At 37.4% G+C, this 26,588-nt stretch overlaps 1 protein-coding gene across 2 annotated transcripts in view; it reads left to right on the top strand.

Annotated features, from left to right (window-relative positions):
- Positions 1-26,588, top strand: part of SCAPER (S-phase cyclin A associated protein in the ER) — a 400,216-nt gene that overhangs the window by 20,521 nt on the left and 353,107 nt on the right. For both annotated transcript variants that reach the window (XM_043921754.1, XM_043921755.1), the window contains exons 3-4: positions 14,809-14,926; positions 21,118-21,188. In XM_043921754.1, coding sequence (XP_043777689.1) covers positions 14,809-14,926; positions 21,118-21,188 — 189 coding nt within the window. The remainder of the gene's footprint in view (positions 1-14,808; positions 14,927-21,117; positions 21,189-26,588) is intronic.

The raw sequence follows: 26,588 nt of genomic DNA, 5'->3' as shown, positions 1-26,588 counted from the left end.
GATAAAAGTAAAAGATCATCATGTAGTCCAGTTTTTAAATATGGTTGCTCATTAGAAACACATCTGGAGCTTTGTAGAAAAAAAGCAATACCTGGGCATTTGTATTTTTCAAAAAATTCCAAGGTAATTCTGGTATATATCTGATTTTAAAAAGTGATTAGAAGTTTTTCTATTAAATGGTAGCTTTAGTGATATAGAATTCTACTATTTTCTGTTGACCAATCATAATACAATGGTATTAAGTGAGTAATAGTTATATAATCACAATAGTAAAACATCTTTTTAAAACAATTTTCACAATCAATAGCCAGACAAAAAATAAAAGATAATTATATTTTTAAGTTACAATGGAAACATAATTGACCTAACAATATAAAGTAATTACATATAATTCGAGGGGTTAAGTAGAGTGATGTGGTTAAATGGAAATGCATACAGGCACATGTTTTTATCCACCCAGCCAGTCTAGGTCACTTGTCCATTCTTCTGGCATTTAATCTGTTTACATTTAAGGTAATTATCCATATGTATGATCTTATTACCAGTCTTAATTGTTTTAGGTTTATTTTGTGTAGGTCTTTTCCCTCTCTTGTGTTTCCTGCCTAAAGAAGGAACTTTATGCCTAGAGAGGTTCCTTTAGCATTTGTTGTAAAGCTGATTTGGTGGTGCTATTCATAACTTAAAAGTTAGCTATTCATAACTTTTGTTTGTCTGGAAAGCTTTTGATTTCTTCATCAGTCTGAACAGAGTCTTGCTGGGTAAAGTATTCTTGGTTGTAGGTTCTTCTCTTTCATCACTTTAAATATATTGTGCCATTCCCTTCTGGCTTTAGAGTTTCTCTTGAGAAATCAGCTGATAACCTGATGGGAGTTCCCTTGTATGTTATTTGTTATTTTTCCCTTTTTGCTTTTACTATTTTATCTTTGTCTTTAATTTTTGTCAGTTTGATTGCTATGTGTCTTGGTGTGTTCCTCCTTGGGTTTATCCTGCCTGGGACTCTGCGCTTCCTGGACTTGGTTGAGTATTTCCTTTCCCATGTTATGGAAGTTTTCAGCTATTATATTTTCAAATATTTTCTCAGGTCCTTTCTCCCTCTCTTCTCCTTCTGGGACCCCTATAATGTGAATGTTGGTGTGTTTAATGTTGTCTCAGAGGTCTCGTAGGCTGTCTTTATTTCTTTTTGTTCTTTTTTCTATATTTTGTTCTGCAGCACTGATTTCCACCATTCTGTCCTCAGGTCACTTGTCTGGTCTTCTGGCTCAGTTGTTCTGCTATTAATTCCTTAGTCTAGTGTGTGGTTCATATCTGGTTGGTTGTTATTTAGTTCTTCTAGGTCTTTGGTAAATATTTCTTACATCTCCATTGTGTTTCTGATTCCTTGATCATCTTCACTATCATCATTCTGAATTCTTTTTCTAGAAGGTTGCCTATCTCCACTTCATTTGGTTGTTTTTCTGGGGTTTTGTCTTATCCCTTTATCTGGGACATACTCTCTGCTTTTTCATCCTGATTAGCTTTCTGTACTGTAGTTTTTGTTCTGGCTGCTGTGGGATTGTGGTTCTTCTTGCATCTTCTCTCTGTGCTCTAGTGGGTGAGGCTGAGAGCTCATGTAAGCTCCCTGATGGGGAGGTGGTTGTTTCTGTTGTTCAGTCGCCAAGTTGCATCTGACTCTTTTCAACCCCATGGACTGAAGCACACCAGGATTCCCTGTCCCCCACCTTCTCCGAGAGTTTGCCCAAGTTCATGTCCGTTGAATTGGTGATTCCATCCAACCATCTCATCCTCTTGGCACCCCCTTCTTCTCCTGCCCTCAATCTTTCCCAGCATCAAGGTCTTTTCCAATGAGTCAGCTCTTCACATCAGAGGGCCAAAGTATTGGAGCTGGAGCTTCAGCTTTAGCCTCAGTTCTAAAGAGTATTTAGGGTTGATTTCCTTTAATATTGACTGGTTTGATTGCCTTGCAGTCCAAGGGACTCTCAAGAGTCTTCTCCAGCACCACAATTCGAAAGCATCAATTCTTCAGTACTCTGCCCTCTTTATGGTCCAGTTCTCACATCTGTATATGATTACTGGAAAGACCATAGCCTTGACTATAGAGACTTTTGTCGGCAAAGTGATGTCTTTGCTTTTTAATATACTATCTGGGTTTGTCATAGCTTTTCTTGCAAGAAGCAATTGTCTTCTAATTTCATGGCTGCAGTCACCATCCACAGTGATTTTCGAGCCCAAGAAGAAATCTGCCAGTGCTTCCATGTTTCCCCCTTCTTTTTGCCATGAAGTGAGGGGACCGGATGCCATGATCTTAGTTTTTTTAATATTGAGTTTTAAGCTAGCTTTTTCACTCTGTTTTTCTACTTTCATCAGGAGGCTCTTTGGTTCCTCTCTGCTTTCTGCCATTAAAGTGGTATCATCTGCGTATCTGAGATTGTTGATATTTCTCCTAGAAATCTTGATTCCAGCTTGTAACTTATGTAGCCTGGCATTTCGTATGATGAGCTCTGCATATAAGTTAGATAAACAGGGTGACAATAAACAGCCTTGTTGTATTCTTTTCTCAATTTTCAACCTGTCATTTTTATGTAAGGTTCTAACTGTTGCTTTTTGACCCGCATACAGGTTTCTCAGAAGACAGGTAGGATCGTCTGGTATTTCCACCTCTCTAAGAGTCTTCCACAGTTTGTTATGATCCATACACTTCATGGCAAATAGATGGGGAAACAGTGGCTGACTTTATTTTTCTGGGCTCCAAAATCACTGCAGATGGGGATTGCAGCCATGAAATTAAAAGACGCTTACTGCTTGGAAGGAACGTTATGACCAACCTAGACAGCATATTAAAAAACAGAGACATTACTTTGTCAACAAAGGTCCATCTAGTCAAGGCTATGGTTTTTCCAGTGGTCATGTATGGATGTCAGAGTTGGACTATAAAGAAAGCTGAGCTCAGAAGAATTGATACTTTTGAACTGTGGTGTTGGAGAAGACTCTTGAGAGTCCCTTGGACTGCAAGGAGATCCAACCAGTCCATCCTAAAGGAGATCAGTCCTGGGTGTTCATTGGAGGGCTTGATGTTGAAGCTGAAACTCCAATACTTTGGCCACCTGATGCAAAGAGCTGACTCCTTTGAAAAGACCCTGATGCTGGGAAAGATTGAGGGCAGGAGGAGAAGGGGATGACAGAGGATGAGATGGTTGGATGGCATCACTGACACAATGGACACGGGTTTGGGTAAACTTCAGGAGTTGGTGATGGACAGGGAGGCCTGGCGTGCTGTGGTTCCTGCGGTTGCAAAGAGTCGGACACGACTGAGCCACTATCTGAACTGATACAGTCAAAGGCTTTAGAATAGTCAGTGAAACAGAGGTAGATGTTTTTCTGGAATTTCCTTGCTTTCTCTATGATCCAGTGATTGTTAACAATTTGATCTCTGGTTCCTCTGCCTTTTCTAATCCAGCTTGAAGATCTGGAAGTTTTCAGTTTCACATAATGCTAAAGCCTCGCTTGAAGGATTTTGAGCATAACTTTACTAACATGGGAGGTGAGTGCAATTGTCTGGTAGTTTGAACATTCTTTAGTACTGTCCTTCTTGGGAATTGGGATGAAGATTGACCTTTTCCTGTCTTGTGGCCAGTGCTGGATTTTCCAAACTTGCTGACATATTGAGTGCAACACTTTAATAGCATCATCTTATAGGATTTTAAACAGCTCTGCTGAAATTCCATCACCTCCACTAGCTTTATCGGCAGCATTGCTTCCTAAGGTCCACTTGACTTCACACTCCAGGATGTCTGGTTCTGGATGAGTGACCGCCCCCCCCCCCTGCCCCATTGTGGTTATCTGGCCATTAAGACCTTTTTTGTACAGTTCTTCTGGGTATTCTTGCCATCTCTTTTGCTCTCTTTCACTTCTATTAGGTCTTTACCATTTCTGTGCTTTATTGTGCCCATCTTTGTATGAAATATTCCCTGGATATCTCTAATTTTATTGAAAGAGATTTCTAGTCTTTCCCATTCCATCGTTTTCCTCTTTTTCTTTGCATTGTTCACTTAAGAAGACTTTGCTCTCTCTCATTGCTATTCTCTGGAACTCTGCACTCAGTGGGGTATATCTTTCTCTTTCTCCTTTGCCTTTGATTCTCTTCTCTCAGCTCTACTGTAAGGGCTCCTCAGACATCCACTTTGCCTTCTTGGATTTCCTTTGGTTTGGTTTGGTTTTGGTTACCTTCTCCTGTACGGTGTTTTGTATCTCCATCCATAGTTCTTCAGGCGCTCTGTCTCTCAAATCTGATCCCTTTAATCTCTTTGTCACTTCCGCCATATAATCATAGAAAGTGAAAGTGAAGTCTCTCAGTCGTGTCCACCTCTTTGTAACCCCATGGACAGTAGCCTGCACCAGGCTCCTCCATCCGTGGGATTTTCTAGGCAAGAGTACTGTAATGGGTTGCCATTTCCTTCTCCAGGGAAGCTTCCCGACCCAGGGATTGAACCCAGGTCTCCAGCATTGTAGACAGATGCTTTACCGTCTGAGCCACCAGGCAAGTCCTTATATAATCATAAGGGCTTTCATTTAGGTCATACGTGAATGGCCTAATGATTTTCCCTGCTTTTTTCACTTTAAGTCTGAATTTTGCAATAAGGAGCTCATGATCTGAGCCATAGCCAGCCCCAGGTCTTGATTTTGCTGACTGTATAGCGCTTCTCCATCTTTGGCTGCATGCACTATAATCAATCTGAGTTTTTGGTATTGACCATCTGGTGGAGTCGATGTGGGGAGTCATTTCTTGTATTGTTGGAAGAGCGTGTTTGCTCTGACCAGTGTGTTCTCTTGGCATAACTCTGTTAGCCTTTGCCCTTCTTTTTTTTGTACTCCAAGGCCAAACTTGCCTGTTACTCCAGGTATCTCTCAACTTCCTACTTTAGCATTCCAATCCCCTCTGATGAAAAGGACATCTTTTTTTTGGTGTTAGTTCTAAAAGGTCTTGTAGGTCTTCATAGAACCACATGGTACCCCAATAAAAACTGAACTATTAGAAAAGATGTTGTCAGTAAATGCTGGGGAGGAAGCCAATAAATGTGCATTGTAGAGTGGCAGAACATGCTAAATAGAAGAGAAAATCTTGTATAAATGCCCTGAATTAGGAGGGAGCTTGGTGGCTATAGGGAACTGATTAAATGTCAGTGGAGTTGGAGCATGGCAGACAGGAAGAGTAATGGAAGATGAGGCTAGAGAGGTAAACAGAGGCTGGTTTGTGCTTTTAGATAATGCCAGATTTCTTAAGTGGTTGTATGTTAGTTTAACTTTCTGTCAGCAGTGCAAGCAGTTGCCCAACTCCTTGCCATCACATGGTATTGTCATTTATTTTAAAATGTTTTAATATTTTCAGTGCTTACTTTTCATATGATAATTGGTTATTTATATATCTTTTGTGAATGCCTATTCAATTTTCATTTTCTTGTTGAGTTATCTTTCTTTTTCTAATCGATATAAGGAGTTCTTTATTCTGGGTATAAGACCTTTGTTACTTTTACACATATATCTTCTTTGTGGCTTGCTTTTTCATTCTTTTAATGATGTCTTTTTAATATAAGAATATGTTCTTAGTTCCAGTGAAGTTCAATTCATCATTTTTTTCCTGTATGATTAGTGCTTTTTTGTATCCCCCATTAAGACTTTTTTCTATACCCAAAGATTGTGACAGTATCATCCTTTATTATCATTATTTTTAGGACCTTTTATTTTCCTGTCATTTCAGATTTAAGAAAGGTTGCACGAGGAGTACAGAGAATTCTCTGATATTCTTTCACTAACTTTACCAATTGCTAATTTTGTCTCTTTTTCTTCTTCATATTCTCTCTTTTATTTTACATGTGTGTGTGTGTATAAAACATACATACATACACAAACATATAAAATCACATATAGGGAATTCCCTGGTGGTCTCGTGATTAGGACTCTGTGCTTCCACTGTCAGGGGTCTAGGTTCCATCCCTGCTTGGTCAACCAGGATCCCACATGCTGCATGGTATGGCCAAAAAGAAAAATCATGTATACAGACAAAGACATACATATATAGCTATACACATCTACATTTGTTTGTAGACACATCCCTGCATCAGGCAGATCTCCTGGAGAAGGGAATGGCTTCCCACTCTAGTACTCTTGTCTGGAGAATTCCATGGATAGAGGAGCTTGATGGGCTACAGCCTGTGTGGTTGCAAAGAGTCAGACACAACTGAGGGACTAACTCTTTCACTTTTTCACAAACACATGCATATTACTCTTCCATGAACCACTTAAGAATATTTTGATCTTGAGGAGACGGCAGTGAGCGGTGGTGTGAAGAGATCTTAGTTCTCTGCCCAGGAAATGAACCTGGGTAGCCTGGGTGAACTCAATGGACATGAGTTTGAGCAAACTCTGGGAGATAATGAAGGACAGGGAAGCCTAGCATGCTGTGACACATGGGGTCATAGAGAGTCGGATACGACTTAGCAACTGAACAATAACAACCCATAACCCATATATCGCTCAGTCGTGTCCAACTCTTTGCGACCCTGTGGACTGTAGCCCACCAGGCTCCTCCATCCATGGGATTCTCCAGGCAAGAATACTGGAGTGGGTTGCCATTTCCTCCTCCAGAGGATCTTCCTGACCCAGGGATCGAACTCAGGTCTCCTGCATTGTAGGCAGACACTTTAACCTACAGACTGGGTGAAAACCAGGAATCGTATCTACTAGACCACATGTAGGGCTAGCGGCTAGAAGCAAAGTTGCTGTGGCTCTTGTGCCTGTTGAAAAATGAATTTCTCAAGAAGATAAAAGCTATAAAAATAGGTACAGAGTTTATTATTAGAGACACAGCACAGCGAATGGGAGTGCACACAGAGAAACAGTTCATTTCAGATGGAAGCAAGGCAGAGGCACACACCCGGAGAGAAAAGGTGTGGGCGTCCTGCCTGTGGGGAGGAGCACCGAGAGGTGCGTCAGATTCCTTACACAGGGCAGTTCTTTCAGGTCTGTTTTGAAGAATGTCACTTGATTTGGGTCATGTTTTCTTCTTCTTATAGACTCAGATTTTGTGTTTTTGGCAGCATGTCACATGAATGGTGTTGTATCCTTCTCAGTATAAGACGTCAGGAAGCGTATGATGTCAGTTTGTCCTACTATTGGTGATGTGGACTCTGATCACTTGGTTAATATAGGGTATGGTCAGGTTTTTCCTCTTTGAAGTTTCCTTTGTCTTTTGAAAGTAGTATCTTATTTGTTGAGAGAGAATTTGAGGCTATGTAAATATCCTGCAACTCATCAAACCATCTACCACTAGTTTTAGCATTTACTGATGATAATAATTATTAGTTATCTACATGCCTATCTATCTGTCTGCCTGGCTTTCAGGTTTCTTGGATTTTTTATTTTATTTAATATTATGATCTACTGCTACCATTTATTTTGATGCTCACATTGTCCTTGACTTAGCTGGTGGAAGTTCCTTCACACTGGCTCTTGTATCTTTTTACATGTTTCTATTATTCTTTGAGTCCTTCTATACTTTCTAGTCTAACAAGCTATTCTAGATTCACCTTATAATTTCCCTCTCATTCTTTTTCTCACCTTATTACATGGACTAGGAACTTCAGTATCATGATGATGGAAGTGGTTATTGTAGGCATCCTGTCTCTTGCAGGTTTGTATCATTTAATATGGTATTTGCTGAAGTTTGTGAAGAATTTTTATCATAGATGGGTATCCAGGATTATCACATGCTTTCTCCATCTATTGAAAAGAACATCAAATTCTTCTCCTTTATTTAGTTAACGTGATGAATTGCATTCATTGATTTAAAAATGTTAAACCAGCCTTGCTTCCTGAAATAAAATCAACTTGGTTGTGATGTTTTAACTGGATTCAGTTTGCAGGTGTGTGTGTGTAGGTATATGTAATGTAAAAGTTCACATTGTTACTTTTGAAGGAGTTTAAACTGGTTATTTACTTTTCTTGTCCTCTTAGGTTCTAATATTCAGGGTCATGAGTGACTCTGTTACTTGAGATTCAATCCTTCATTTTTTTCTCTGGAAGAATTTAATATAATTTCTCCTTCAGTGATTTAAGGGAATTCACCAGTGAAACCCATTTAATCCTGAATTTTCTTTTATGAAATTTCTTCAGTATTTAAAAATTTTAAATTTCTTTAGTAAATACTCAGATTTTTTTCCATTTCCTTTTATGCCAAAGAAAGAAAGAAAGATAGCACTCCGTTGTGTCCGACTCTTGAGATCCCACGGACTGCAGCCCTCCAGGCTCCTCTGTCCATGGGATTCTCCAGGCAAGAATACTGGAGTGGGTTGCCATTTCCTTCTCCAGGGGATCTTCCCGACCCAGGAATTGAACCCAGATCTCCCGCATTGCAGGCAGACGCTTTACTGACTGAGCTATGCAGGAAGCCCCAAGATTTTATGCCAAGATTTGGTTAAATTGTGTTTTATAAGGGATTTGTACATTTCATCAAAATTTTCAAATTCATATGTTATTTATAACATCCTTTTATCTTTCTGATGTGTAGAGGCTCTACAATCTTGGTGATGTTCCTTTTTGTTCTTGGTATTGATAATTTTTGCCTTGTTTCTTCTCTTTGCTTCATTAGTCTTGCTAAGAGGTATATGCATTTCTTGGTAGACATTCTGAACACTTGCTTTCCTAGGTAATGTACTGTAAGAGTCAAACTTAAAAACTTTACCTCAAGACTGATGTGTATACTTTTTATCGAAACATTTAGTATTTGAACAAGCCTCTGTAAAATCTCCTTATGGCACTAGGTGGCACACTGTGACTTTGGATGAAAATACATATATTTTGTTTGAATCTCTTGGAAGAAAAGAACCTATATGAAAATACTATTTGAAATAGACATGTGGAATATTATGGAGTATCTTGGAGTCATTTATTGCTTTTCAAACCCTGATGCTTAAATTAAAAAGTTTAAAATTATATTAAGTTACTACTGAGATTTTTTTATAAGAATAAGATTACTAAAATTGATCAAAATATATGAGTTTTTACTGAAAAGAGTTCATTCAGTTTATGTTGCAGAAGGCAGCTGTCCTTTAAACTTAAAAATGGTTTTCAATCATGTGTTGTAGTAAGATGAGTGTTATAATGTTTTTCTTTATAAAGTATTGGAATTAAGAATGATGACAGTCCTGAGCTGGTGGTTTTTCTTTGAATGTGTGTATGTGTACTAAGTATAAAAGAACTAACCTCATAATTTGTAGTAGAACTGAAATGTTTATAGAATAAGAAAATGCTAGATTTCACGTTTTCTGGTACTACAACATTGCTATCTTGTGGTCATTTTAATTCTGAGAAATTCACTATTTTATGAAGACTCTTGAGTTATAAAGAATATGACAGTAAATTTTATGATATATGTCTATATATGTTTATATATATGTCTGATATATGTCTATGTATATATACCTAATCAATTTTCTTTGATTGCATGAGACAATTATCTGAAAAAGAGATGAAAAGTAGGTGACCTATTGACATGTAGTCATCTGGCCTGAAAGGAATAGTGATACTTCTTGGTTAAAACAATGCTTAGATAATCTAAATGATAAATGCCAACCTAAGTTATATAAAGCTAATAATCATTGGGAGATGTCTTTAAGCAAAAGGAAGCGATTTTATGATATTACATTGATTGGAAAATATGGGAATAGAAAAGCGATGATTCAAGTGTTTTGCACAGAATGGAGCTGGAACATTGTTCACGAACTAATGAGTTTCAGTGAAAGCTTATGAGTCATATAAGTAGATGTCATGTGTATATCCAGGGTAAGGTCAGAGTAATGAAGAAATGTGGATACGGGTGTTTATTTTAAAAATATCAAAAGTTAAATTCTGGAGAGGAAAATTTGGCTTAACTTTATAATGCAGTATTAGAGTGGAAGAGAACACTCTTTGTTTTCCTAATATTTTGAGCTAGTTGTTTCATTTATGTATTTTGAAATTCAGAATCCCTTTTGAATTGTGATGTTGGAGAAGACTCTTGAGAGTCCCTTGGACTGCAAGGAGATCAAACCAGTCAATCCTAAAGGAAATCAACCCTGAATATTCATTGGAAGGACCAATGCTGAAGCTGAAGTCCTGAATTCCTGTTATTCACAGATTTGTCTTCTTTGATTATTCCCTTTTCCCCTATGTATGCAGTTTCACTTTCTGTGGATCATCCTCATCAGCATAAAAATACGCTGGCACTCATTTAAAAAACCTTCTCTGTTCATTTCTGCTTCCTTCTTTCTCGGTTCACCTTTATTACAATACTCAAAGTTTTTTTTTTAATACTTACTGTCTCCATTTTCTTACTCAACATTCTCTTGAACTCTCAAGTCAAGATTTTGACCCTACTATCTTACCGAATGGGTAGTAATAAGTGACTGATTTGTTTATTATAGATTATTTATTTTATCACTGTCTGGACAATTCAGAGCTGTCTATCTTATTGTGCTGTTGTTTCTTTAAAGGTAGCTTCCCCCCCCCCTTCTGTATGCTTCTAAAATTTTCCCTGTGTTTCAGGTTAGCATCAGTTATTCTGTGGTTAGTCTCAGCATGGTTTTCTTTGTATTTGTATTTGTCTTGCTTGGAGTTTGTAGAGCTCCTGAAATAATTGAGTTTATATCTCCTGTCAGCTTTGTACTATCAAAAGCATTAGTGGAACAGTTGGTGAAATTTAAATAATTACTGTAATTTAGATAATTTGGATCAGTGATAATTTTCTGATTTGATAGTCATAGTATAGTTATATGAAGGAGTATCTTTTAGATGAAATACACATTGAAGTACTTAAGGCCAAAAGGTATCATGATTACAGCTCATTCTCAAATGTAAATTGTTTATTGTAGAAGTTGCTTGTGAGCCCCTGCCCTAGCATATGGTGACTTTTTTCTTCTCTCAAAGGCATTTCTATTGTCAGTTGCTCAATTGTGTGTGACTCTTTGCAACCCAATGGACTGTAGCACACCAGGCGTCCTTCATCATCTCCTAGAGCTTGCTCAAACTCATGTCCATTGAATCGGTGATGCCATCCAGCCATCTCATCCTCTGTCATCCCCTTCTCCTCTTGCCTTTGATCTTTCCCAGTCTCAGGGTCTTTTCCAACAAGCTGGGTCTTGACATCAGGTGGCCAAAGTATTAGACTGCAGCTTCAGCATTAGTCCTTCCAATGAATATTCAGGGTTTATATCCTTTAGGATTGACTGGTTTGATCTCCTTGCAGCCCAAGGGACTCTCAAGAGTCTTCTCCAACATCACAATTCAAAAGCATCAACTCTTTGATGCTCAGCCTTCTTTCGAGTCCTACTCTCACATCCATACGTAACTACTGGAAAAACAAGAGCTTTGACTGTATGGACTTTTGTCGGCAGTGATGTCTCTGCTTTTTGAAATGCTGTCTAGGTTTGTCAGCTTTTCTTCCAAGGAGCAAGCATCTTTTAATTTCCTGGCTGCAGTCACCGTCTGCAGTGATTTTGGAGTCCAAGAAAATAAAGTCTGTCACTGTTTCCCTTGTTTCCCCATCTATTTGCCATGAAGTGATGGGACCAGATATCATGATCTTAGTTTTTTGAATGTTGAGTTTTAGGCCAACTTTTTCACTGTCCTCTTTCACCTTCATCAGAGGTGCTTTAGTTCCTCTTTGCTTTCTGCCATAATGGTGGTGGTATTTGCATAATCTGAGGTTGTTGATACTTCTCCTGGCAGTCTTAACTCCGCCTTTGTGCTTCATCCAGCCTGGCATTTTGCATGTTGTACTCTGCCTGTAAGTTGAATAAGCGGGGTGACAGTATAAGCCTTGACGTACTCCTTTCCCAATTTTCAAAGTCATACTTCTCATTAATAAGTTCCTTTGTTTCAGAATAATTTGTTGCATTTCTTTCATGTATTTCCCAAATAAGCCAGCAATTAAAATCAGCCAGTAGGTGAGGAGAACCCATAACATAAAGAGTAATGTAAATATGTAATGTAACCACACTGAAAGGGATGAGAAAAACCAATTTAAGTAATTAAGGAAAATAACAATTTAATGAAGGAAACAACTAATTTAAGTAATTAAGGCAAATGTAAAATCCAGTACTTTGGATCCTGTAAGGCTAAAGATAAACCTGTATAGAAATATAATCTTGCTAATAAATGAGTTTCTCACAGAAATATGGGTTAGCAGTTATGAAAATTTTTTTTATTATTATTTCTTGACTGCACAGCGAAGCTTGTGGGATCTTAGTTCCCAGAACAGGGATTAAACCCAGGCTCTTGGCAGTGAAGGGTATTCCCTGGTATCTCAGTTGTTAAAAAATTCTGCCTGCAGTGCAGGAGACCTGGGTTCGATCCCTGGGTCGGGAAGATCCTCTAGAGAAGTAAATGGTTACCCACTCCAGTGTTCTGGCCTGGAAAATCCCATGGACAGAGGAGCATGACAGGCTATAGTCCATGAGGTTACAAGAGTCAGACACGACTTAGTGACTAAACCACCCACCTCGGCAGTGAAAGCACAGAGTCCTTACCACTGGACTAGACTGCCAGGGAATCCCGGCCCCCCCCCCCCCCTCCCCCCGCCGCCGCCACCTTTCTTTGAAACTATATAATATATATTAGTATTGAACAGATAAGTAAATATATTTTAGATGATAAGAGCTCGGTTTCTTACTAATGGAGAAATAAATTACAAATAAGGAAAGGGGAAGGCTAAAATGAACTTATGGTGTAGGATTGAAATGAGAGGTTCAATACCTTTCAATTTCAATATCTCTATGCAGATAAATACAGAAACACAGATGTGCATATTGTGGATTAGTGTGCATATATATATTTCCTGTGTTCTGTCATGATCTGTGGGTTGACTAGGTGGTTCTTCTGCCTGGGGGTGCCTGGAGAGCTGGGATGCAGCCGTCAGCTGGGGGCTTGACTGGGCTGGAATGTCCAGGATGGCTCAGTGGATGCTGTCTGTCAGCTGGGCGTTCAGCTGGGGCTGTCAGCCAGAGTGCCGCCCTTATGTGGCATCTCTCCTGGTAACTTTGGCTTCTCATAGCTTGATGACTGGATTTCCAGAGTGAATATCCCAAGAGGGAGCATTCCAAGAGACCCCAGTAGAGACTGTGAAGCTTCTTATGACCTATTTTCAGAAATTAGCTGTGTCACTTCCACCTCATTTTATAGGTCAAAAAAGCAGGTCACAGAGCCAGGGCATAGGGGAGGGGATTATACAGAGATAGGAACATCAGGACGAGTAGTTTATTGAAGGCAAGTGGGGCATCTCTGGAGACTAGATACCATACTGATTGATCCGTATGTTATTTTTTGCTCTTATGGGTTTGGTCTCTAATTGGGACTGTTAATTCTTTGCAGACAAGTATACTACCACATGGGCTTCCCTGGTAGCTCCGCTGGTAAAGGATCCACCTGTGGTGCAGGAGATCCCGGTTCGATTCCGGGGTTGGTACGATCCCCTGGAGAAGGAAAGAGCAACCCCCTCCAGTATTCTTGTCTGGAAAATCCCCATGAGCAGAGAAGCCTGGCACACCACAGTCCATGGGGTCACAAAGAGCAGGACACGACTGAGAGACTAAGCACCACACAGCATCAGTTCAGTTCAGTCACTCAGCCGACGCTTCGCGGCCCCGTGGACTGTGGTGCGCCAGGCCTCCCTGTCCATCACCAACTCCCGGGGTTTACTCAGACTCATGTCCATTGTGTCGGTGATGCCATCCAGCCCTCTCATCCTCTGTCATCGTACTACCATACATTTTTGTATTCTTCTCAGTGTCTTATACAGTGCTTTGCACATAGTAATTGCCCAGTAAATGTGTTGTTGCGTAAGGATTCCAAGGATGCTAAGAGGTTAGATTGGCAAGAACCAGAAGAGAAGACGAATGCACCATGAATGTTGGACTAGGATTTTGGGCTGGACCCAGTAGGGAACTCTTCAGAAGGTGGTAGATTGCCCACATGGAGTTAGGCTTGGGCAAGGAGGCTGTATCCTTATGCTCATAGGGATGCTTTAGAGCTCTTTTATTTTCATAGATTCTTGGCTTAGAAAAGTGGACTATTTTGGTATAGTGTTCATTTGTGGGAAGGTAATTGGCTTTATGTTATAGGACTTGGCTTCCATTTGCCCAGGGTCTTGGTGCGGCTGAACCTGTAGGCTAGTGTTGCTTTCAGCTGTTTGGGACTAGAGAAAGCAAGAACACACACACACACCCCATTGTGTGCAGGAGGGCAGAATTTTAAATTTTGCAGCTTAAATTTGTAAGTTTATAAGAATTATTGTTTAGATTCTCAATAACTTGGAGATAAAATTATGCAGTGGAAATTTACACCTGAGTGAAGATTTAGTTTAGCATTAACCATAGGGAAAAAATAGACCTCTTGAAAAACATTTTATGTTGTGGAGAGCTTTCAGAGAAAATATGTAGCATGTCTGTAAAAACTATGTCTTAACCTGTTGATACATAATGAGGAGTGGTGCTGAAATGGTTACAGCAGTGTTTGTGCTCCTTAGGACACTTTTAAAAATCTTAGGTTGAATTTATTCTTAAAATGATTCATTTTTAAAGTTGTAAAATTCAGTCTTGTAAAATTTTAGAACTAAAAAAAGATCTGTGACTTACTCTTATTTCTGTTTAAGCACCTTTCTGATCCCAAATTAGTTTTAACTGTTTTCTTTCTGAGAAAAGAAGAGTAATGATGAATTTGTTTGCCAACTGTATTTTGTATGTTGACTAACAAACCAATGCATGTTCTCTTATCTGTGCATAGGCTTCATTCCAGCGCTCCAATAGTCATGACAAAGTAAGGAGAATAGTTGCAGAGGAGGGTCGTACAGCAAGAAACCTAATAGCTTGGAGTGTTCCGCTAGAAAGCAAAGATGATGATGGTATGTATTTTTAAAAGTTTCGTTTTTGTTGTAAATTAGAAGATATATTTAGTCTTGAACAGTAGGCAGACTGAAAACTGTTTACAGTTAGAAGTCGTGGGCAATTAGTATATATGAAATCAGAAATAATTTTTAACTGCTTTTTAAATCTTACCTAATAGGCAAATGTAAATGACATAGTTTCAGTTTCATATAGGGATGAAATTGGATGTGTGGTTATGACTGGCAGATGAGTTTTCTTTTAAAAATATTCATTTATTTATTTGGCTGCGCCGGGTCTTAGTTATGGCACACAGGATCTTAATTGCATCATGAGAGATGTTGCAGCGTGCGAGCTCCAGAGCGTGTGGACTCAGTAATTGTGGCACGTGGGCTTGGTTGCTCTGCGGCATATGGGATCTTGTAAGACTTCTCAGACCAGGGATGGAACCTGCATCCTCTGCATTGCGAGGTGGATTCTTCACCACTGCACCACCAGCCAAGTCCAGCAGATTAGTTTTTTTTTTTAAAGTTATAGGAGATTTAGATTTTTTTTATTAAATCCTTCTTATAGGTGTAAAGAATTAATTGTATTTACTGTGATTAGATACAAGTTGATGTAATGATTTAGAAAATAAAACATATTTCTTTTAGTTCTCATTATAGTTTGAACTAGAAAAAGTGTCTTTTCTCTTCAGTCTGTTCAGTTCAATGGCGAGCAATGCGAGCATCGCCTAGATCCCGGAGATCTAGAAGGTTGAAGAGGGGATGCAGGAAACAGGATGTTGGAGTGTGCCAAAGTAGACCTCACTTTGAAATTTTCTGAAGGCTTGTAGGATAGGTAGTATTGCAGCCTTGGATTTGTATGATTTTTTTTTTTCCTGGTTAGATTTAGTTATGTATTTTAGGAGGGAAGCTCCGGAAGATGGTGAAGGACAGAGAAACCTGGAGTGCTGCAGTCCCTGGGGTTGCAAAGAGTCGGGCACAACTGAGCCACTGAACAACAATAACTACAAAAATTACATTGTGTTCTTTTCACTGCATCATAGGAGCACATGGTGTTGGTTTAGCTTGTTGCTAGTGATGTCAGCTTTAGTCACTTGGTTAAGGTTGTTTTGCCCAGGTTTCTCTGCTGTCAAGTAACAAATTATTTCTTTTGTAGTTAGTAATTTGTGGTAAGATAGTTTTAGAATATGTAAATACCCTGTTTCTCCTGAGATAGTCTACCCACTGCTTTTAGCTTCCTTTGATAATTCTAAATTTAATAAGTTGCTGCTCTCATGGTTACAAAGTGGTGATGTGCTAGTCCCATTGTTCCTTTATTGTTAGTTGACATTCTAGTGTAAGGAAAAGATTTCCTTATCCCCCTTTGTATTTAAAAAGCATTTTAATGTCTTTTAGAAAGCTTTTATAGACTCATGGCTTCTTAGTTAATGAATTATAATCCATCACTCTTGTTTTGAGGGTTAAATTTTTTCTAGATTTGTCTAGTTGAAGATCTGTTAAGCTGGCTCATTTCTACTTGCCATATTCTTACTCTCTCAGAATATCCTTACACAATGAGATGTTTCAAGCTATATAGGAATTCACCTAAGTTTATATCTTTATTTATTTTATGTTTGTGTTTTTTACACTTTAATTTTACTTAAATTTTAGTTAAAATCTTATTTTTAAATTTATTTTATCTTTTTACATTTATAACTTTAATCCATTTGCAGTTTATTCTTTTATATATTGATCTAATTTTATCTTTTTCAATATGGGTAACAAGTTGTCCCAGGATCACTTACTATAAAGTCTGTCTTTGCTCTAGTTGCTTGAGATACCACCTTTATTGTGGATTGAATTTTCATGTGTACTTACATTCTTTTCTACCAGTTTATCTCATTCATGTGTGAGTGCCACACTATTTTAATTATATAGACATTATGGTATTTTAAAATATCTGCTTGGACCAATCCTTCCTTAGTAGCATCTCATTGTCAGTCTTCCTAGATATTTTTAGAGAGCAGTTATTTTGAATCACAAAAACTATTAAATAGAAGGGAAGTTACATTTTTCTTTTTAAATTTAGCTCCATACTAGTTAAAATCTTCCTATGGAGCTTACTGTTACTTCATTTCTTTGATTGAAAAATATGACAACGTTATTTAGTACAAAAGTAGCATGAAACCTAAAAATGTTATGGTTGCTCTGTGTTATAATTTTATGAAGTTTTATTTTCTGAAAGAAATCTGAAGGTGTTATTGTTAAAACTGCTTCTACTCAAAAAAAATGAAAGGAAAGGGAATATAATAATGAATCCTTTATCAGTATATCTGTGTATATCCTGATACTGCATGTAAGTGTATAAAAAATTGGCCAGTACAGTTTTAAAGCTTCGTTTATGCTTACTGCAAAATAATGAAAATAAGAGCATAGAGAACTAGAACTTTCTGAATATCTAGAATAATGACAAGGGAAGAATGTTAATATCATAAATTTTTAATAAGGATTATTTTATATTGTTAAATGTTGCCACTTACAGAATAATCTTTATTTTTGCTTTTTAAAAAATAGTTCATTCTTTTATGGCTATATGCAGATATTTCTGAGGCTAATAATTCAATTTTTAAAAGTTTTCTTCTGTTCTTTGTTTTATTCCTGTTTCCTTTGGTACTTGTTTTAAGCTGATTATTCTACTGGATATTCTAAAAAGTCTTCTGGTACATTCTTCTCTATGATGAAAGGATGAATAAACAGCTGCGTAGGGGAGTAAAGAGTTCTCTGCCTCTAACCCTGGTAGAACAGTGAGACAGGCCCTCTGATGTGCAGATAAAGTGTTAGTAGGTGTTATGGCTCACTTCATTCTTACTGTTTCAGCTGTCCTGGCTCAAAATTATTTTGCAGAAAGTAAAGTTATTCTGTTGTACATCACAGAATTTTACTCCTGTTTTGGAATAACTCTCAAGAATAGAATGATTATAAAACAGTAGTGTCTTTCTTAAAAAGAGCAAGTGAGAAAGCTCTGTCTAACTGCAGAAATACAAAAGAACCGAGAATCTCCCTTTTCAAAATGAAACTGTATTTCATAAATCAGATAAATTAAAACAGAAAATACTGAGTTTTTAATTTTTACTTAATTTATTTTTAAATGAAACAAAGATGAATATTTTTAATGATAAAAGGTACAATCCACAAAGCAGATAGGTGTCATAAACCATCAGAAACAAGATACATAAAGCAAAAATCAGAAGAACTATAAGGGAAATGATAAATATATATATAATCATAGTGAGACATATTAACATTTCTCTCAGAATATTTTATCAAATACAAAAAAATAAGAATAGGAGCATCTTAAATGATGTCATTAATACTTTATAATAGATTTCTATTTATATTAATTTATATTAATCTTACATCCTCTACAAATATCTTTAAAATTAGTATCTCATACATTGTAGTTAGATGTCCATAGAACATTTAGAAAAACTGACAAAAAGGTAAATATTACTAAATTTCAAAAAGTAGAATTTTTTTGTGTGTGTGATTCAGTTATACATATACACATATATTATTTCTGAAATTATTTTCCATTATAAGTTACAAGATACAGAATATAGTTCCCTGTGAAATTGAAGGTCACTGAGTCATGTCCAACTCTTCGCAACCCCATGGACTGTAGTCCACCAGGCTCCTCTGTCCATGGAATTCTCCAGGCAAGAATATTGGAGTGGGTTGCCATTTCCTTCTCCAGGGTAACTTCCCGACCCAGGGATCAAACCCAGGTCTCCTGCATTACAGGCAGATGCTTTACTGTCTGAGCCACCAGGGAAGCCCTGTGCTATATAGTAAACCTTTGTTGCTTGTTGCATATCTAATTTTTAAATTAGAAATCTTGCATTCTATTTATACTAAGTCAAACAAGTGATGAAGGTGAAAAAGAGTGAAAAAAGCTGACTTAAAACTCAACATTCAAAAAACTAAGATCATGGCGTCTGGTCCCCTCACTTCATGGCAATAGATCGAGAAACATTGGAAACAATGACAGACTTTATTTTCACAGATCACTGTGGATGGTGACTGCAGCCATGAAATTAAAAGACACTTCTTTGGAAGAAAGTCTATGAGAAACCTAGACAGCATGTTAAAAAGCAGAGACGTCATTTTGCCCGCAAAGGTCCATCTAGTCAAGGCTGTGGTTTTCCTAGTAGTCATGTACAGATGTGAGAGTTGGACCATAAAGAAGGCTGAGGGCTGAAGAATTGATGTTTTCGAACTGTGATGTTGGAGAAGACTCTTGAGAATCCCTTGAACTGCAAGGAGATCAAACTAGTCAATCCTAAAGGAAGTCAGTCCTGAATATTCATTGGAAGGACTGATGCTGAAGCTGAAGCTGAAGCCCTAATACTTTGGCCACCTGATGTGAAGAGCTGATTTGTTAGAAAAGACCCTGATGCTGGGAAAGATCTAGAAGGCAGCTGGAGAAGAGGACAACAAGGATGAGATGGTTGGATGACATCACCGACTCAATGGACAGGAGTTTGCGCAAACTCCCGGAGATGTTGAAGGACAGGGAAGCCTGGCGTGCTGCAGTCCATGGGGTCACAAAGAGTTGGACACGACTGAGCAACTGAACAGCAAAAACAAGTGGAATCAAAATGTCACAAATTTTTTGTTAGGCAAAAATTCCTAAGTTTTCTAAAATATATATTATGCATATTATTTATATAAGAGCTTTTCTACTACACTTGATAAAGTCTTCAGAAAGAGCATTAAAAAAAAGAGATGGAGAAATTGGAAAATGTAAACTAAATGAATGGGAGCACTGAATATGAAATATAAAAAGTGAAACAAACTAGGTAAAAGTAAACAATCCTCATATAGTCCAGTTGTTTAGAAACACATCTGGAGCTCTGGTGAAGGAAAAACAATACCTGGGCATTTGTATTTTTCAAAAAATTCCAAGATAATCTGATATGCATCTGGATTTTAAAAAGTGATTACAGGTTTTTCTATTAAATGGTAGTTTTGGTGATAAAGAATTCTATTGTTTTTCCATTTACCAATCATTATACAATGGTATTAAGTGAGTAATAATTACATAATCACAATAATGAAAGATATTTATCAGTTTTCAAAATCAATAGCCAGACAAAAAAAATAAAAGATAATTACAATTGCTTACCATAATGGAAACATGATTAACCTAACAATATAAAATAATTACATACAATTTGGGAGGTCAAGCAAGTCATCAGGAAATACTGAGTTTTTAAATGGTAAAAAATGTATTCTTAATTTTATTGCCAAAATAAAATTTGATTTCAAAAAGTATTTTCAAAAGTGTTGTATGTAAGTTGAAGGGTATCACTCATTTGACTTTGTTTTTAAGTTGTCAGGCTGTCTGATTTTTTCCTGTTCTAAGAAAGCCAGTCAATTAAAACAGTCTCTGGTACCTTGGAAATTTGTTTTTTATTATATCTGTAGTTCATGTTGGCCAGTTCAGTTCAGTCGCTCAGTCGTGTCTGACTCTTTGCAACCTCACGTACTGCAGCACACCAGGCCTCCCTCTTCATTGCTGGAGTTTACTGAAACTCATGTCCCTTGAGTCGGTGATGCCATCCAACCATCTCATCCTCTGTCGTCCCCTTCTCCTCCTGTCTTCAATCTTTCCCAGCATCAGGGTCTTTTCCAGTGAGTCAGTCCTTCACATCAGGTGGCCAAAGAATTGGAGTTTCAGCTTCAACATCAGTCCTTCCAATGAACACTTAAGACTGATCTCCTTTAGGATAGACTGGTTGGATCTCCTTGCAGTCCAAGGGACTCTCAAGAGTCTTCTTCAACACCACAGTTCAAAAACATCAATTCTTTGGCGCTTGGCTTTCTTTATAGTTTGACTCTCACATCCATACATGACTACTGGAAAAATCATAGCTTTGACTAGACGGACCTTTGTTGGCAAAGTAATCTTTGCTTTTTAATATGCTGTCTAGGTTGGTCATAACTTTCCTTACAAGGAGTAAGCGTCTTTTAATTTCATGGCTGCAGTCACCATCTGCAGTGATTTTGGAGCCCCCCAAAATAAAGTCTGCCACTGTTTCCACCAAGTATAGATTATTCTGTGGTCTGTGGAAGGGGATTAGGTGTTAGTATGCCTGGAAGATTTGCATAGCTCAGTTTTATATTATCTATTTGTTGATCTATATATTTATCTATTTTGCCTTAAGGAAAATCTAAATGTCAAACTGGTGGAAAATCAAAGAGGACAATTCAAGGCACTCATAAAACAGCAAAACAGGTACAGCATATATAACTTTATTTTTTTGTTTTTAATTTCAGTTATAAATCTACTTTTTCAGAATTTGGAGATTATGTTTTATCTTCATATAAAAATTTAATGTAACAACTTTTATTTAACAAATGTGTATAGCATGTTATATGTCTAACTTGTACTAAATACTTAACATAGATTAATTTGCTTCTTATAACAGCCCTTCAATGTTATAGGCATTATTATTATCTTCATTTACAAATGAGGAAACTGAGGTAGAGAGAGTTTATGTAACTTACTAGTATGTAACACAGCCAAGATTTGAACCCATTCCATCAGTTTCTCCATTTTACACTCTTAACTCCTCTGTGGCACAGTCCATATCTGTGAGTTCTTCTATGATCTATTTTCTCAGTATAACGATGCCTTTCAATTGTAGGATAATCAAAATGTATTGAATCTAAAATTTTTCAAATTATTCTACTAGAATCTTAGAACACAAGCCTACCTTATTTTTAAAAATGTTTTCACATATTTATAGTTAACTTTGTAATCTATAGGTATTTTCTGTAAACTTTTCATACAATTTTAGTTTGATGTTATCCAATATGTATTATGTAAACCAAAAACTATGCATAAGGAAAACATGGACTTATAATCAAGGTGGCATTGTGAGTCCATAAAATATTCTCCACTTCTCACACACAAGGCATAAATGATAAAATATTTTTTTTAGTGTGTAATATTCAGCAGCTAATTTCCACAAGGTTTTTTTCTTTTTTTTTTTTAATTTATTTTTAAATTTGCTTTACCATATTGAGTTGGTTTCTGCCATACAGTATTTTTTTTTTTTTAATTAAAGAGACAAAGAATTTTCAAAAATAAAATAAAAATCCCAGTGGATCGGGAGTAAAACAAACAAAAATATTCACAGGTAAATGAAGTTGGGGACACACACTTACTAGACAAGTCCTATGGGATAAGAAAGGCTGAAACACCCTGACTGTAGTGGGAAAACAGATCCAGACTCATGGTATAAAACTTTAGGTTTGTGCAATATTCTGCACTAGGAGACAAAGAATGCTACAATCTGCCTGGGGTTGTGGCCTGTGATAATTGACATCTGAAGCAATAAAAGAGAATGAATGGCCCTCTGGCTCATGACTAAGTCTGCTATATTCTTGAAGGGTGAGAGCTTTAAGTCCCCAATAAAAGACCTCTGAAGGTGGGACCATGGTGGGCCAGATGACGGTAGCCGTAAAACTAGTACACATGTAGTGAGCGTGAGCAAAGTGAAAAACTAAAGTAAAAGAAACAAATGCAAAATAAGGTTGCAAAATAAAATATAAGATATAAACAACACATTCCACAAATGAGAGATGAGTTAATGAAAAAAGGTCACTTTTTAACAATCTTATTTATTTATTAATTTTTGGCTGTGCTGGGTCTTCATTGCTGTGTGGGCTTTTCTCTGGTTGTGGCCAGTGGGAGCTACTCTCTAGTTGTGGTGTGTGGGCTTCTTATTGCAGTGGCGTCTCTTGTTACAGAGCACAGGCTCTGGAGCACATGGGCTTCAGTACTTTTGGGCTCTGGAGCATGGGCTAAATACATACCCGTGTGGCGCACAGGCTTAGTTGCTCCGAGTCACACGGATCTTCCCCGAACAGGGACTGAACCCACGTCTCCTGTGTTGCCAGGTGGATTGTTTACCACTGAGCCATCAGGGAAGGCCCAAAAGGTCATTTTTTGAAAGAGGATGTTCAAATAAATGAGTTTAAATTCCTCAAAGGAAAGATGAAATAAAAACAGGAAAATTCTGAAGTAAAAGATGGATGTTAATTTTGAACATATATAGATAAAAGTGAACATCTTAGAAATGAAAATGTCAGTGAAATTTTTAAAACCTACAATTAGTAAGAATAAATGATATATTGAAAAAAGAAATTAAAGAGAGAATTTGTGAATTGAAAGATATTACTTAAGAGGATTTAGAACATATCTCAGAGAACTGAAGAGATGGAAAATAGGAAAGAGAAATTGAGAAATTCTAACATATGCCTTCTAGGACTTTTGAAATGGAGGCTGAATAGTGGGCATGCAGTATTTGGAGAAGATACTGTTGACATTTTCCTTACTTTGAGTTCTCAAGAGGGTAACTGTAGAGCTAAGCAGGGTATGTAAAAATAGATTTATACTTAGATACATTGTAGAGAAGGGCTGTGGTAAAGAACCTGCCTGCCAGTCCAGGATCCCCTGGAGGAAGAAATGGCAACCCACTCCAGTATACTTGCCTGGAGAATCTCATGGACAGAAAGAGTTGCACAGAGTCAAACATGACTGAGCAACTTGGCATGCATGCATGTTCTAGAGAACCCGCAAAATATTAGAGTTAAGGATAAAACTCTTAAAACCCAAGAAAGTAAACAAAACCACAGAGGAATAACAATAACCCTTGTTATGAACAAAAGAAGAGTGGAGCAATATCTGCAGTCATAAGGTGAAATAACTTTTAATCCAGAATTCTGTGCCCATTCAAATGATAATTCACGTGCAAGAGTGAAATAAAGCCATTTTAAGATGTACAAATGCTAAGGGTTTGCCACCTATAGACCGTTAATGAAAGGACTATTAAAGATATACTTCAGCAAAGAAGGAAAGGTAACCTGGAAAAGGGAGCTAGCTAAAAAGGGAGCTGTAAAATACCTCAGTAAATCTCATTAACTATTGATGTTTTAAAAAACACTCACACAGTTAAATTTAGAGAGGTGGAGCTACAATCTTAAACAATATTAAGACATAGAAGATAGATTGTAGGAGTTTGGAGGGAAGTTAGTGTGATAAAATCCTTGTCTTCTTTAAGAAGGAGTCTTTGTTTAAGGCTAGCTACTAAAGGAAGAAAACAAGTGGGCACAATTTCCAAATAAACAGAGGGAAAGAGAAAGTGAATAAACCAAAGCTCACCCACTCCAGTATTCTTGGGCTTCCCTGGTGTCTCAGATGGTAAAGAATCTTTTTGCGATGCACGAGACTTGGGTTCGATTCCTGGGCTGGGACAATCCCCTGGAGAAGGGAGTGGCTACCGACTCCAGTATTCTTGCCTGGAGAATTCCATGGACTATATAGTCATTGGGTTGCAAAGAGTCAGACAGGATTGAGTGACTTTAACTTTCAACTAAACAGAAGACAAGAGAAAGAAAAAAAAGAGGAAAAAATCATAGTAAGTGAAAAACACAAAAGATAGTGGTAGATATTAAATATAAATATTTTAGCAAGCATAATACATGTAAACTGATTAAATTCAGTTCCTAAAAGTCAAGATGGTTGAATTAAACCTCTCATTTTAAAGTGAATTATATACTGCTTAATTTAAGATTGCTGGGAGAAATATCAATAACCTCAGGTATGCAGATGACACTACCCTTATGACCAAGAGCAAAGAGGAACTGAAGAGTCTCTTGATGAAGGTGAAAGAGGAGAGTGAAAAAGCTGGCTTCAAATTCAACATTCAAAATACTAATGAGATCATGGCATCTGGTCCCATCACTTCATGGGAACTAGATGGGGAAACAATGGAAACAGTGACAGACTTTATTTTATTGGGTTCCGCAGATCACTGTGGATGGTGACTGCAGCCAGGAAATTAAAAGACGCTTGCTCCTTGGAAGAAAAGCTATGACAAACCTAGACAGCGTGTTAAAAAGCAAAGACGTTACTTTGCCGACAAAGGTCTGTGTAGTTAAAGCTTTGGTTTTTCCGGTAGTTGTGTATGGATGTGAGTTGTACCCTAAAGAAGGCTGAGCACCGAAGAGTTGATGCTTTCGAATTGTGATGTTGGAAAAGACTCCTGAGAGTCTGTTGGACAGCAAGGAGATCAAAGCAGTCAATCCTAAAAGAAGTCAACCCTGAGTATTCATTGGAAGGACTGATGCTGAAAGTGAAGCCCAATACTTTGGCCACCTGATGCGAAGAGGTGAGGCATTAGAAAAGACCCCGATGCTGGGAAAGATTGAAGGCAGGAGGAGAAGGAGACGACAGAGGACGAGATGATTGTATGTCATTACCGATTCAATGGACATGCGTTTGAGCAAGCTTCAGGAGATGGTGAAGGAAAGGGAAGCCTGGCATGCTGCAGTCCATGGGATCTCAGAGCGTCAGACACGACTGAGTGGCTGAGCACCAGCAAATATACTGCTTATAAGAGACACATTTAAAATGTCAAGGAAAGGTTTGAAACAGAAAAAAAATCCAGGCAAAATACTTTATGCTTTAGATGTACTCTAAAGCTAGAATAGTAGTATTCATATCAAACCAGGTGAAATTCAACATGAAAAGCATTGATAACAGAAAGAAGGAAATTATATAATGGTAAAATGAATAATTATGCAAGGAGTATAAAAGTACAAATCTTTTAGGTACCTAACAGCATAGGCTTGAAATATTTAAAGCTCAGTCTAATAGAATTACAAGGGGGAAAGGTGAATTCGTGATCATAGTGGTAAATATTAATATCCTTTACGCAGAAACTGATAGATCAAACAGAAAAAATGGTAAGAATATAGAGTTAAGATACAATTATGCTTGAGCTCATATAAATACATACATGTATGGGTATATGTGTATGTATATTCATTGGCACTCAAATAGTGTACACAAAGCATATGCAAAAATTGATCACTTTCCTAGGTTATAAAGAAGTCTCAGTAAATAGAAGTCAGACAAGAGTATAGCATCTAGACACAACCTGTTCTCTGACTATAATGCAATTAAATTACAAATAAAATATGATTATTTTAACATAATATAAAAAAATAAATTATTGATGTGCTAAAGAACAAATGAGAAAATAAAAAATTTAAATTATCTGGAAGGATATATTTATGACATTGAATTACAATAAGCTTTCTTAGATAAGACAAAAGCATAATTGATGGATACATTAAAATTTATGTACTAAAAAACTTAAGATGAGCCTGACTGGGAGAAGATACCATATGTGAAGACTTTATAAAAGCTAAAATTCATCAGTAAAAGGACAAATAACCCAATAAAAATGGGGGAAACTTGAATAGCCTGTAAACCTATGAAAAGACGCTCAGTTTCAGTAGTTATCAGGGAAATATCTCTGCATTACTCATGAAATTCTACCACTTTGCCCTCTAGAAGTAGGTTTATCATCAGCAAAATTTTCTTTGTTCCTCTTTTCTCTGAACATTCCCTTTGCCTTCTTGTTCTAGCTAAATGCTAAGTCACCTGTGGGGATGCTGCTTCTTCCACAGTTGTTTTAAGTAGTAGTTGTTTCCCTCCCACCTCACCCCCACAGCACTCCTACCTCTGATCCTAGAGGTAGGTTATGTTTCCTGCTTCTTCCTCACTGGTGTTTCAGGCAGGCTTTCTCCCATCTCCTAAAACTCCTCAAATTTGAAGCAC

Source organism: Cervus elaphus, chromosome 13 (genome assembly GCF_910594005.1).
Source record: "Cervus elaphus chromosome 13, mCerEla1.1, whole genome shotgun sequence".
Lineage (NCBI taxonomy): Eukaryota > Metazoa > Chordata > Mammalia > Artiodactyla > Cervidae > Cervus > Cervus elaphus.
The sequence above is the reverse complement of the archived record's forward strand: the minus strand, read 5'-3'. Positions and strand labels throughout refer to the sequence as shown.